The 15850-nt window shown below is 29.8% G+C and overlaps 1 protein-coding gene across 1 annotated transcript; it reads left to right on the forward strand.

The window, feature by feature from the left end:
• The first annotated feature begins 233 nt into the window (after positions 1-233).
• LOC100200128 (metallophosphoesterase domain-containing protein 1) lies at positions 234-1653 on the forward strand. The gene has a single exon (XM_065788034.1). It carries the CDS (start codon positions 319-321, stop codon positions 1180-1182), a length of 864 nt encoding a protein of 287 aa, XP_065644106.1. The 5' UTR covers positions 234-318; the 3' UTR covers positions 1183-1653.
• Positions 1654-15850: the final 14197 nt, after the last annotated feature.

A 15850-nucleotide genomic window follows, 5' to 3' on the forward strand; every position in this document is an offset into this window, starting at 1 on the left:
CTGTACCCATTTATTGTAAGAATCAACTACTCACAAATGGAACTTTTAAAAAACTGAACTAAAATATATCTTTCCGTAAGATTGTCCGCCCTCAGTCAAAAATACGGATTCGCGACGGGAAGGCCTGTAGTAAGTATCGCCATATTCAAAGTAAAATTTTGAGCTTTTAATAAAACGCAGACTCATTAAGTCATTAACTTTTGAATATTAACAATAACTTTTCAGGTCTGCGTTTTATTAAGTCTTCAAAATCTTATTTTCAATCATTCTAAAATACGTTACCAAATAAAAATATCAGTAAAATGAAACAATTTTAAAATGGCAGAAAACAGTAAAAAGTTGTTACCTATAGCTGGTAGTGAAAGTCCTCAAAAATGCTTTTTATATTTTAAAGAATGCAAAAGATATGAGAACTTAAAGCGTATTCCTGATGAAATTATACCACATAGTACTAATGCTATTCGTTTTGTGTGCATATCAGATACTCATGGTAAACACAGCGAAATACGGGACCTTCCTGAAGGCGATATTTTGATACATTCAGGAGATTTTAGTATGTTAAGCCATAAGAATGAGTTAGAAAGTTTTAACAATTATTTAGGAACCCTAAAAAACAAGTTTAAGCATATAGTTGTAATTGCAGGCAACCATGATATATCTTTTGATGATAAAAAATGGAATAGTTCTAGTATAGTCTTATCTGTTGCAAAAACATATTATTTAGGTTCACCATTTGCTAAAATGTTGAGTCCTGAAGATTCAAAAAGTATTTTAACTAATTGTCATTATTTACAAGATGATTTTATCATTATTGATGGAATAAAAATTTATGGGTCACCCTGGCAACCTCCTCATTTTGATTTAGCATTTAATTTAACACGTGGAAATAACATAATGGAAAAATGGAATAATATTCCCTCTGATACTGACATTTTAATTACTCATGGACCGCCACTTGGCATTGGAGATGAAATAAGTAATAGTTATCATGTTGGGTGTGCAGATTTGTTAGTCACTGTACAAGACAGAGTTAAACCAAAGTTTCATATATTTGGACATATACATGAAAGCCATGGTATGTGGAGTGATGGAACTACAACTTTTATCAATGCAACAATTTGTGATAAAAAATATGAACCAGTTCAATCTCCTATAGTCTTTGACTATTATTGCAATAAATAACTATTTATTTTATTATTTGCATTGTGCATGGAAACTAATTATTAAACATTAAAAGTATACTTAACCTATCCTTGCAAAATATGCTCTGCATGATATGCAAGGAAAGGTCTAGCTATTTACTGGTGTTCAACCTTTCTGTGTTTATACTCGTTTAATTTAAACCAGATTACTATCTGCTATCTGAACCAGATACTATCGGTAATTAAGCTATCTGGTTTAATTTAAACCAGATGACTGTTTAGTTTTTTTTTGTTTTTTTTACTAAATTATTTTTTTGGAATAAATCAGTATAGTTGTAAATATTGTATATACGAATATAAGTTATTTTAATAATTTTTTAGTATCATTACAAGTAATTTTAATAATGACTTTTTATCAAAAGAGTTTTTGATAAAAAACTGTTTTTCAAATTGATTTTGTTGAATTAATATTAGTGATCAAATTATGCAGAAAAAACAAGGTGTCAAGCAATACTGCTTTATCAATATTTTTAATGAGATGCAATAAAATTCCAATATTTTTAGTATAAAAATACAGCTTTGTTGACTACAATTGATGTGACAAGACAAAGTTTTTTGTAAAGAAACATAAAACTAGTTAGCTGCAGAGTAACTTTTTTACAATGTAATAGTAATAATGATAATACAATAATAGTAATAATACAATGATAATAGTGATAATAATGATAATACAATGATAATAGTAGTAATAATAATAATCATTCTAAATATTTTTTCGCTGTAAGTATAATTGTGATTATAAATAGTAATTATAGGTATTAAATTATATTATATAAAATTATTTTAATTATATCATGTAGTTGTATAGCACCAGTATATGAATAATAACATACTACGATTGTGTCATAATCTCAAACGTTTAATATGTTATTCATTAAAAAAAAAATTTGCTACTACTTTAGTAAAATAATTTTTTTTTTTTTTATTTTTTTTTTTTTCAATAAAAAATTAGTGTAACTTATTTTGTATGATTTAAAGTTTTCTTTCTATTGTCATAAATTGTTTTACTTTCAAAACATGTGAAGATTTTTTTTAAATTTCTTGTTTTTAGTCCTTTGAGACTTCTAAAAAACTTTTGAAAAACCTTTAGTTCATCAACATTTTATTGAAATAGAAAATCAACATAAATGTACATTTTTAAAAATAATCTTGGAGTTCTCAGATAAAATTGTATGACATTTATTTGAAACTGTTTAATATAGAAAGGAATGTAAGATACTTATAAATATTCCCTGTTGCTCACATTTTCATAAAGGATGAAAAAATATATAACTTTAAAATATTTTTTTATAATTTTTATATTTTTTTTAGTCTTTTAAAGAAAACAGTAAATAACCTAATAATAATTGTTTTTAAATAAAATGAAGATAAACAAATGAAATTTTTGAAGTAATATAAGTTAAAAGATAAATTTTTTAAAATATATATGAATTATAAATCATTAATTATTTTGTATAAATGTCTAATGATATACTTTTCATATATTTTTTGCATTTAAGTTTAAATCGATAAATTTTCTTTATTTTATTCATTAAAATTTAATAAAATCAATATTATTTTAAATAATTTTTCTTGATTTTATTAATTAAAATTTATTAAAGTTTAATAATATCAATAAATATTACTTCAAATAAATTGATTTTAATAATTGATATTATTACTTTAAATCATAATTTCATTGATACTCCTCCTTTTCATTCTCCTCCCCCCCCCCCTCCATCCTTCCTTCTGCCATCAATTTTCCCTCCGACTTCTATTAGACATTACCGTTTAAAACATATTCTATAAAATATTTGCAGAATCATGAACTTTTTAATTGCCTTGAAAATAAATTTGATGAGTGTAATTTATAAATAGTAAAAAACAGCTTTATTTTAATTTTTTTGTGATCATTATGAATTACGTTATAAAACCTGGATATACCTTTGTTATAAATAAACTATATACTTTTATATCTATATAATATTTAAATTGGTATTAATTGGTATTATTAAAATTATTAATTCTGAGAGTTAAGATAACCAGTAAAAAAAAAACGATCAGGATGAAACTTATCGATTTTAATTTTCATAATTAACTATTTTATACTGACTAAGCTAGCCTAAGTTTTGCAAAATAATAGCTTAACGCTAAGCTTGTTCTGATTTTGACAAGCGCTGCCTCGCTTTGAAAAACCTTTCTCCGTCAAAGATATTTATGAAAGCATCAAAAACTAACAATGAGCGAGACTAGGTTTTTTCAAACCGAGACGAGAAGTTAGTACTTTTCGTGAGACCGAGAACGAGACGAGAAATTTAACAATTTTTGAAAACAAATTTATTAAAATCCAAGTAAAAAAAAAATGTAAACATGGTTTTGACAAATAGACACAAATGACATTTGTCAAATATAAACAACTTTTTCAAATACTAATTCAGAATTTTTTTGCCAAACTTTTCCAACAAGACAATGTTTTCTCTGATTAAGATGATTTTTTCTACTTTTTCTGGGTGTAAGTTGTGTCTGGATGATCGGACGACATTTCCACCTGAGCTAAAAACTCTCTCTGATTTAGTTGAACTTGCTGGAATAGCTCAAATTTGTCTAGCTAATGAAGAGAGTTCTGGCAATGTATTTGAATGCAATTTCCACCAATCAAGAATCGGAAAGTCTTTTTTGGCATCAGGGAGATATTCATACTGGCACATTTAGCTCAAAATAGGATTCAGTTCAGATGTTGGCTCTTGTGTTTCAAGTCTGACGTTTAACTTGCGCTTCAGTTTTCAATTAAGGGACAAATCTACTGAAAGGACTCTGGCAACAGGTTGGCACTCAACATTATCCTTAACCTGTGAGGCTAACCGTTCTTTTGTTGTTTAAAATTTTTTAAAGAGCTTCAAGCGAAGTCTCTTAAAAGCAGGATTTAAGTAGTTTGCTGTAGCACTCAATAAGTTTCCAGTGTGACAAAGAGGAAATTTTTTCTCAATGCAGCTTTTCAAGTTTTTTGCATACAAGACACCGTAGCCATTTTTTCCATCCGTCTCAATAAATTGATCAGTTTTGTCATTGATTAAATAAAGAGAATCGGCGACAGTGTTAATTGTTGGAATAGACTCAGCCGACCACGTTTCTGTAGTTTCTTTAAGTGGTGCCAAAATTTCTACTGCTCCCTCGATTGATTTCCTCTGTGATGCACTGATGGTCTTTGAAGAAAAAATATCTTCATTTGAGCATAAGCTGATAATTGCACTCTTTAGATGTAGGAGAGATGCCATGCAATCCAGTTCGCTATTCCATCTTGTGTCAACAGATTGGCGTAACTGTCTAAAATTGATTCCTTGAGCGTCTGATTCTGATTCAAGCAACTCAGCTGCAACTGTTGACTGGTGAGTTAAAGAAGCCAAATCTTTGCATGTTTGCAACGCATCATCCATTCCAGCAGTCATTCCAAATGAGTCTCGAACTGCACATTTCAAAATATGATTGTTGCACAAGTACTGGTCAAGGCGCTTTGGCAATTTGACTGCAAGTTTCATGTTTCTTGCCTTGTCGTTCACGCAGTACATTGGCAAATCAGCAGGCAAATTTAGTTCTTCTAAGAAAGAATCCAGCTTTCCTTCAATTAAGATACCTGTGTGTCTGCCTGGGAACTGTTGGACATCGGGTGTCCAGTGATGAAGTCTCCAATTTTTGTCAATAGCATCAAAAGTCCAAGAGATGTAGCTGTCCGGAGCTCTAGAAGTCCAAAGGTCAGAAGTAAATGCAGCACTTTTTAGATTTGGCGTAATCTCCGTTATTATGCTCTTCATTCTAGCTTGAACTTCTCTTGATCGAATTGAAAGCTTTCTTGAATATGTTGTACTGTGATGAAGGCTCAGTTTAGGATTTGCAATGTCAAACAATTACTTGAAACCTCTTCCTTCGACTGCTGAAAAGGATGCCAGATCAGTGCAAAAGTAATTCAGCATTGCAGAGTCAAACTGTTTTTAAATGAAATTGTCTTTGTCATATTTGGACTTTGTTTCAAGCATTTCGACCATGGTTCGTTGTTTCTTCTTAGGAGGAGGAAGAAGAGAGTTTTTCCAGAATACTCAACGTAATCTTGGCTGTGTTTTTTTTTCGAGTTGACAATGAAGTCCGCTTGTGTTTCCATCTTTTGTTTTCAAAGATTTTTGCACGCCTAGCATTCAGCACCGTCACTTGTTTTTTGAAAATATCTCCAGATTTTGTTTTTTCTTGGTGACATTTTTGATCGTTGAAATGAGGCAACAATATTTCTTTTCAATATGAACAATATGTGTCAAGTTAAATTCCACTGGTAAACTAATGAAATTAAGTCGAAAGTACACCATTTTATACAAAAAGTTTTTGTATTTAAAATCTAATTAAAAATATTTATAATCTAATTAAAAATTTTAAAATCTAATTAAAAAATCTAATTAAAAAATCTAATTAAAAATCTAATTAAAAACTTAATATGTTTTTGTCAAAAACAAATTAAATTTTTAATTAGATTTATTAAAATCACGGAGTCAAAATATTACTTAATTAAAAAAACAAATTATTAAGCATTTTGTACATTATAATAATTTTTAATTTGGAAAATAACATAATATTTAAGTCTCGTTCTACTTCTCGCTAGAATTTTCTATTTCTCGTTTCTCACGAGAAGTCCCATTTCTTACGAGAAACGAGAACGAGACGAGATCTCGCTCATGGTTATCAAAAACTTTTAGACGGAGTACTCGAATAAAAAAATGCAGTTTCTAAAAGTTTTTTATGTTTAACAACAAAAGAGTATTATTAAAGTTGTAAACCGCGTGATGCCAAGTAATATTCTTGCGTTTTCCTCAATAATAATAGTAATAATAACAATAATATTAATAACATGATGAATTTTATAATGATAAATGATATTCGTAAGCTAGAAACAGATTTAAATAAACGGTTGAATTCAAGGAATATTTGTATAAAATGCTATAGCAACATTGTAAACAATTATATAAGTCCCTACATAACGTTTAAAGTTCTAAAAATCTCTGTCATTCTCACTTTCCATAGCTTTTGTTGAAATATTCAACTCGGAGACTGAGTTCTATTCTTTTAAATCACCGTCACTAAGAGTTTTTTTAAACATACGTATTATCTGAAATCAATTGTTCGTAAAATCTTTTTGTATCATGCAGAAAATGCTTTATACCTGTATGGTTTTCATGTTATCAATAATTTACTAATGCTATTCTTTGGTTACGCTGCGCACTGTCAGGAAGCCGTTTATAAATTAGTTTAGTTGTCTCGGTACACTGAGGTTTATGTTTGAGACTACTGGAGATAGCTTTAATCCTATATATACATAATTCACTTTCCTTTATATACATAAAACCTATATATACATAAAAATGACCTATATATACATAAAAAATACTTTCTTCAGTAACTACTGCAGCAGTTTCTGACGTATTTTTAAAATTTTTACAGGCAATTTGCCAATGGAAACAGCTGATTGTATATTTTGAGGACTGGAGGACACTGTATTTGACGCCGTACTTGTTTCACTGATAAGTTTAGACGTTATACTTGATGAAAAACATTTTCCTCAATTTTGTTCAAGTACAGTTGCTCCTTCAACAAAATTATTAGTATGTTCATTATTAAACAGCAGCTTGCGTTGTTAAGGATTACGGCATGATTATGGCATATTGCGCTTTTTCTTTTTTTGTCTTCCAAGGGCACCGCTAGACTTTCTCTTAGGTTTACATGATATAGAAGATGACCGCTAAAAAATCTAATACATTTACATGCGTCAGATTTTGTAGCGTCCATCTTCTGTTCATTAGACACTGAAGAATTTATCTGCCGGGAAGTTTCTGACGAAGATTCCAAAGCAACCAGCACAATGTACAATGCAATCATTAACGGTTAGGAACTAACTTACTAGGTTTTGTAAGGTTTATAGATCATATATGTACACTCATTTAATTATATTATGAAATGTTTTTATATATAATGTATATAGGTATATATTATAAGTTGAACAACCAAGATTATTTGAAAATCATTAAGCTTTTAAATAATCACAAAAATTATAGGGTTTACTTTAAAATATAGTTAAAGCAGCAGCGTCTTTCATGCGTTATTTCCTCTTAGCAAATAATTTTGAATGAAGAAAATAATTCAAACTAATGCAAATTAAAGCCAACAACTTTGCATTTAAAGAAATTTTGTGAAACGCTTTTGGGAGCAAAAATAAGAAGTGTCAAAGCCGTTTGTTATCTTGTTTGTTTGCTTGTGATATTCATGATGCTTTAATTGCATTGTAAAAAATTGAAGAATCTTAAATTTGCACATGTAGCAATAGCACTAAATAGTTTTATAGTTATTATTCATATGTTAATAATATTGTGGAGTGTAGGGGGCTGCCAAGAAAGTTGGGCGCACCGGGAAATTTTCCGGTTTCCTGGTAGGCCAGTCGGCGCCTAGCCACCACTTGTCAAAACTTTGCGCGAGATCTAAAGTCATGGTATGCTATAACTGTCAGAGGTAAACTACATTGCAAAGGACTGCACATCACTCAAAAAAATGTTCATGTTTCAAATCCAATGAACTAGGGCATGTAGCGACGAATTGTACCAAGTAGCAGAGAAAGTAGGAGAGCGAGTAGCATGCGTCAGCGCGCTCTCAAGAAGCCATGGATTAAGTTCACTTGTTGCCATTCAAACAAAGATTGATGGTAGAACCGTGAAAGCCATTTTAGATACTGCATGTTTAACAACGATTATCTTTTGAAAATTTGTTTCTTATGACCGACTTGCGCTGTCAAACAATTTAAAGGTGACAACATTTGGGGACAAAGTTCATAGATGTGTTGAAATTGCTACGGTTCCTATTGAGGTCAATGTTGAGAGTTGGTAATTACAAACGGCATAATATAATGGCAATTGCTAAACACGAGTGAGTTCAAGTGAAATGCGTTATAAAAAAGACTTGCAATGTAATATCTTATATTAGAGATTAGAGTTTACTCGTATTAGATTTTTAAAAACGAGCTTTTGTTTGTTAATCTTATAATATGAAAAAAGTAACAATATTAGTTGTTTTATGTTTTGTATATTAAGCGCAACACCTGACAACAAAGCTTAAAATATGACAAAAAAGTAATTCATAATTTACCGGGTCATTAAGAGTAGCACTCCTACTAAAAAAGAAAATTAGTTAGTAGTCTTAGAACCATTAAATATTTTGAAATAACTTTTACACAGGCCATCAAATAATTATTTTTGTGCATATTAAAAAAAAAAATTTAATATTTAGAAAACCGGAGTTTTTTTCTTAGTTTCCCGGTTAACTTAGTTTACCGGCAATAAAGAGTTGTAAACCGATAATTTTCTTTATTGAACATGTTTATTTATTATACCATTTTGTTTTTCATATCTATAAAAAACAAAAATTTAAGGAGAATAATTGTAGTCGGTTCTCGTTACAGTTCACACCTGTAAAAATGAATTGAAGTATCTTACTACAGAGGTAGCCAGATTATTTTTTTACATATAAAAAGTTGTTTAGTTGCATAAAACTTGTATCAAATAAAAAACTGGGTACCTCTGTAGTAACATGATTTGATACATTATTTTTTGCGGACTAACAAGGAAAACCTATAATGCAAAATTTTATTTGGCTTTTCTTGGATTTTGATTAATTTAGTATATCATTAAGTTGAAAATTTATCATGATTAAGTTGAAAGTATAATGCAGAAGTTTGATTATTATCATAAGCAATTCGAAAATTGATCAAAAACACGTTGTTTTTTTGACTTTGAAATTTGACGTCTTAAAAGAAAAAATCGAAAAAAAAAGTTCTTCAAAAAAAGGTAATCTGGTACTCAAAAAAGAGAAATTATGTAAAAGTTTTAAAAGTTATAAACTTTTATAAAAATCATATTAAAGAAAAAAGGTATCTTCAAAAACTTGTAAAAATGAAAATGATACAACCAATTTAGATAAACAGTGGGCAAAAACGAAAAAAAGATTTTGAGTTAATTGCATATAATTGCAACAGAAGTTACATAAACTGCACAAAAAAGCAAGGGAAAATGTATAAGAGACAAAACTCTTAAAGGAAATGATACATGTTAATACAATGCTAGTTTGTAATAAATATATAATAATTTGTAAAAAGGTCAATCAATATTTCAAACAAAGAAAAAATATCACCTATGAATGTTTGCGAACGTTTATGAACTTTTTAGGAGCAAAAAACAAAATGAATTTAAGAGTACAGTGAGTTTTGCCGCTCGATTAAGAGATCTGAATCAAGATTACGAAATCAAGCTAAATATTTTACTTTTCCAGATATCGCTGAAGCGGATTTGTTTTATCAGCGTGTTATGCCATAAAACTGAAACAAAAACTTCTTAAGAATGAAGAAATGAACCTAGAGAAATATGTTGAACTTAGATGCATTATGGAAATATCAAAACAATAAGCAAATAGAGGTTAAAGTGGACCATTGAGCAAAACCAATCTTTTTAAGAAGACAAAAACAAGTTAAAGAAAAACTACAGTATTGTGAAAAAGTTAAGAACCACAAAAAAAAACAAATCATAATTTATTTTTATTTTTAAATTTTTTTTTAACCGAATATATTTTTCTGGTAAAAAGAATAATAATAATAAATTTCAGAAAATAGACAAACAAAATAAAAAATAATAATAGTGATAAAAACTTTTAAACAAATATAAAAAATAAATTTAAAGTTTTATAGGTAATTTTTATTTTAAAAAAATTGTGAAAAAGTTAAGAACCACAGAATAAAAAACGATAATTTGTACCACCTAATACCGCGTAATTCTACCATGAATTTTTAAGCACTCATTTATACGATTTGGCATTGAGTCTATTAAATTCTCTAAAATATGTTTGGGAACATTTCCAAGTATTGCTGGTAAAATATTGCGCAACTCCTCAAGGCTCCTTAGTGCTTTCTTGGCAATCTCTTTATCAAGCCAACTCCAAAGATTTTCAATGCAATTTATATCTGGGCTATTTGGTGGCCAAGTTAGACGCTCAATATTTTTACTTTCGAACCATTCAGAGACAATTTTAGCCCTGTGACATGGTGCATTGTCTTGCTGAAAATGAACGGAACGCTTTGCTCAAGTGCATCAATTGACGGTAACAAGTTGTTATTTAAAATATCGACATAATAAGTAGAGTTGAGTCGACCATCAAATAATTTAAACATACCGAGACCATAATGTCATGCAGCACCATATTCCAACCGACCCGCTACCTTGTTTTGTTCTTTGAACGATACAATCGTGATTATATTTTTCTGAAGGCTGCCTGCGAATCATAATTCGGTTTTTTCGGTTATCAACCTCGATATTCATCTCATCACTGAACATTACTGTCCTCCATTTTTGTTTAGACCATTCTTTGACGCTTTGGCAAAATTCTTTTCGCTTTTTTATATGTCGTTTGGTAAGTCGCGGTTTTAGAACAGCTTTTTTCGATAACATATTGTTAGCTAATAGTTTCCTACGCACAAGTGATGCCGAGGCTTGACGTCCATTTGAAAGCTTCCATTCCCTTCTTAATTCATGCGACGGCATGGTTCGATTTTTCTTTGCCAACCTGATTAAAAGGCGATCATCATTGGGTGTCGTCAAACGCGGTCTTCCAGAACGATGGCGATCAACGTAAGATTTCGTCTCTTTGAATCTTTTGATGATTGTTAGCACCGAACTATGTCATCGCTTTACTATTCTTCCAATTTCGCGAGCGGATTTACCTTCCTGGTGAAAATGCACCACTTTTACACGATCTTCATAGGTAATAGCTTTTCTGCTCATTTTTTCAAAAGGAAAGAATTTTTTTTTGTTTGAAATTAAATACTTTTTTTAAAAGTATTTAAAAAAATTAATTTTTTTCAAATGCTTTTATTGGTTCTTTGGTAATAACTCAGGTCATTAAAAGAATATTTAAAAAAAAAGGGAAAAATAAATTTAAAAAGACGTTTCCGCCGCATTTAGCACAAAAAATTCTTTGTGGTTCTTAACTTTTTCACAAAAAAAATATAAAAAAAAATTAACACAATATTTAATCCTTATTTTTTATAGGTTCTATTAACTAACTTTCAAAAAAAAAATTTTTTTCTTTTTTCTCATGCTATATTTAATGTTTGAAAAAAAAAGACTATTTTATTATCTATAGAATAAAAATTAATTAAATTTATTTGAAAAAATTTTTTTTTTTTATTTAGTGGTTCTTAACTTTTTCACAATACTGTAGTTTAAGGTCAAGAGCTAACAAAATTGAAACTAGGTATAAAAGAGATGACTTGCTATGCTTGTAATTTGGAGAGAAATACTTTGTTGGTCACTAAAAAGAGTACAAAACTAAAGGCAAAACCTGCTATAAATCATCTAGCTATTTGTTGCAGAAATTTTTTACAAAACGCTTTTTTTTAAAACGCTTTACAGGACAAAACGGCAAACTAAAGAGATTTAGTAAAACAAAAGAGAAAATTTCATTTTTGTTTTACTAAATACTGTTATAACAGTTCAAAAAGTGAATTAGAGGAAGGGTTTGGCCTTACATTTAATTTAAAACAGAAAAGACTCTCTCAAAACAACATCAATAAATGTAATAGTGTAAAACGTTACAGTAAAAATGAGTATTCACTCAGATTCTAGAGTTAACCTAATTGACAAAAATGCTATTGAAATGATTAGAAACCACAATTCAAGTTTAGTACTAAAAAAAATCATCACTAACTGTGTTTTCTTACCCTTTAAAGCCTTTAAAATTGATAGGTTATTTTATGGCGCGAATTAAAACAAAAAAAACAACAACTACCAACAAAGTGTATATTGGGATATAATGGGAATTGAAACTATTAAGGAACCTAAAATTTTAAAAATTGCAGATAGTAGAAATTTTGTGATTAACAAAAATTAAGATATAAATTCATTGGCAAACAAACCAAATGTTTCAAATCAAATATTTAAATGTGTTTAAAAATATTGATGAAAAAATGTTTGCAAATTCTTTTGGCCCACTTATGCAAGTTCGCACTTATTCTGGTTTGCACTTATGAGAGTTTTTGCAATTGGTTATCACTTATGCCAGTTTGCACTTGTATCAGTTGTATCAGTTGTATCAATGTAGATTTGCTGTTATGAAATTTGCACTTAATCAGTTACCACAGTAAAATCAGTACGCATTAGATGAACAAGCCTTGTTAAAAAATTTATAACTATTGTTTATCAAAACACGTGTATTAGGTCTGAAATTAAATTAAAAAAGTTTTCCTCTAGAAAAAAAAAGTTGTATCGGTGGTAATAATAAATAATATTTTTGATAAAAATTGTACAAATGACTTTATAGGGCTTGTTGATTTGGCCATTTAAATTAATATCTAAACAAAAAATAATCAGACATTTTATATACTACTTGGTAGAGAAAAGATAGAGCTTTAATTTGAACCAAATATTAATTATTTTAAACTTACTTATTAATTATTGCTAATCAAAACAAGACTCAAATTTAATGACACAGGTGATAAGTTCACTTCAATAATAGTTGAAAAATTATCATAGGATAAAGAAGTAAGATCGTCGTGATAAAGAAGTGAGAGAACGCTTAGATAAAAAGTATGCTAAAGTTAAAAAACATTTTGATAAGAAACATAATGCAAAATGAAGAGGGATAAAATTAAATGAGGAGAACACCTGGTTTCCTACTTTATTTTCATCTCTACGTTTATGGCGTTTTACGAGGTCCCCGTAAAACACCATAAACGTGGAGGAAAATCAGATTCAAAATATCTAATCAAGAAATACAGAGCAAAAACAAGCTAACTTTAGTTGTTGCACTAGATGAAGACGGTTACGAGTTGGCTCGTAATATGCAGTTTATAAAAAAATACATTCTACGTGAAATACTAATAAATGATACCGAAAGAACGATAGTTGATAGAAAATCGTATTCCAAGCAAAATAAAATATCAGTAAAATTTGGCTATATTTGTCATTTAGATAAATGAATGTTTTCCTCAAACAAGAAGGAACTGTTGAGAATTAATAACTAAAAATTACGTATTACAATAACAATTGCTAGATACGATTGCGTTCAAGGGGAACGCATTTAAAAAAGGCTTGAAATATAATGTTTAAAATCAGAGATTAGAGTTTGCTTGTATTTCCACTCATCCTTTTTTATACTTTTTTTGTGTTTGATGGAACGTAATGGATAGGAAATGGATATTGAGAGATGGAGACATCTCTCAATATCCATTTCCTATCTGTTAATACATTACCTCAGCATGCAATTCCAGAAGACATTAAGCAAGAGTACAAGACAGAGTTTTGAGAATAGAAAAAGCAAGTACGGGTATTGAAATATATAATGAACATACAATGGAACCACCGAAAGGGTCAGCTTCCACTGATGACATTGATTTAGCAGAAATAAAACAAGGTTTGGTCAATGCTAGTCTGGAGGAGAGAAACCAATTCATCAAGAAGTTCACGAGAAGTTCAGACGCGAAGTGTGAAGAAATAGAGGGAGTAGAGATAAATAAGTAAAAAATCTGAAATCATCAACCTGCGCCAAACATATCTGAAACTAAAAGTGGATGAGACATTGTAGCGTAATAAACGGTATGGTTTCAAAACAAACTATATTGTCTTATGCAACTTAGATTAGGACTCACTTTGACATCGATGATTATGTAGTCTATTGTAAACGTCGTTGTCAAACAAGACAAATATGTGGGAAAGGGATATCATCATAGATGAATTTTTTTGTTCCTATTTTTACAACAATATTTTTTGGTAAAATGTTGTTGTACATAAAATATAGGAACAAGGAAACTCGAAGAGGATTGTAAGATTCTGCCACCAAGGTTGTAAGGTTTTGTTAACGAGACCGTTTAACAATATAGTAATAACAATGTAACCAAATATTTGAAAAAATTAAACAAAATTCGTTTAAAATTACAATAAAAATATTAGGTGTATGACATTTTTATCAATACAAATGTGATGAGTATGGAGTATGTTAGAAAACATAGTAGGAATATATACAAATATAGGAGTATATAAGAAAGTAGTTTCTTTGACAAGTAAAATAAATAAAATCCAGGATGAAGGAGTGCAATGTGTACTGGATTAAGTACTAAAAGTGGGTTGATGCTAGCTCCTTAGAATCAGGAGCTCATGTTCAAATTAGTAAAGCCAGCGTCGAAGACGTAACATGCCTGTGTAAGAACCAATCTAAAGCTCATGTAACTATGGCCAAGTTTGACGCCGTTTCGCGTGGTGTTGATATGGCTTGGGCATGGAGGCTCAACAAACTGCGAATTTTAACTGACACCGTAACGGTCTTTCACTGGATAACTGTGGCTTTAACGGAAAATTAAGACTTCTATCAAAAGCGTCAAGTAAAAATATTATTTCGGCGAAGAGTAAAACTGTTTTGAGATTTAGTTGAAAAATATAACAGGGAGGTTGACGTAATTTAATACCATTAAAAATAATCTAACTGATTACTTAACAAGAGTATCTTGTTGGTGAATGAAAGAGTTGAAGCTTGAAAGTCTTACAAATAGTGTCGAAATTGCTATGAAAAATAAAGATTCAACTTTGGAAATACATCAGCAGACTCTGGAAACTTTAAAGCTAGACAAACTTTATGCTTTGTTCGTAAGAAGTTTCCAGCCACAACAGAAAAAGACGTTCGCAAGATAATTCGAGAGTGTGAACGGTTTTAATCAATAGATCCAGCACCCATTGCATATACAAACAGAAAGTTAAGAATTAAAAGAAAACGAAAAAAACTAGGCATGGATATCAATCAATAACATTACAGAGGGGATCATTACCTAAGTTTAACCAATTGTGGTCATATAAGAAGAGGAATGCAGCACGGCCGAATAAGTGAAATATTGGATGTAGAAATAGAAGTTGTAGAAGATAGTGTGAGAAACGGTGAAAATGGTAAACACGTATACGATAGTGAGAATCTGGAATCAAATACAGAAACAAGCGAGGGTGAAGATTACTTAGCGGTTAAAAGTGAAATTCAGAACACCGAGTTAGCCCTACGTCGAAGCAACCAAGAACGAATATCTCTCAAACATTCTTATCATTGTTGTTATTGAATGTGACCCTAGAGTATCAAGAAATAGTAAATCCTTTTGCGTTGAAATTAAAATTCGTTGAAGCTTTAATTACGTTGCGCTATTTTTTGCTATGAGAATAGTTTTTTTAACAATTTTCGATTAGTAGCTATTTTTGATATGTTTAAGTGGTATTTAATGTTAATATTTGTAAATTACATTATTGTATAAATTCAAACAAAAATTTGGTATGAACAGTTTTTATTAAAGAGAACTGTCAATTCACTGATGTATATTTTGCGTAAAAAATCTGTAAAAACAATTATTGCTCTCACATTTGGCGTTAGAGGGGCACGGTTATTGTCGTTCCCATGCTCCAAAAGAACTCAGCTAGGACACCACATTGAGCCAACGTTGGCCCAACACTTTTGACATTGTTTTGATATTTGCCGAACGTACTACATTAGCTGAAAAAGTTGTCAAATTTGTCTATATTTGCGTTTACGACTTCAACTGACGTGAACTTTTTTTAAATCTGTCTTTAATT

This window comes from Hydra vulgaris, chromosome 01 (assembly GCF_038396675.1).
Source record: "Hydra vulgaris chromosome 01, alternate assembly HydraT2T_AEP".
Classification (NCBI taxonomy): Eukaryota; Metazoa; Cnidaria; class Hydrozoa; order Anthoathecata; family Hydridae; genus Hydra; species Hydra vulgaris.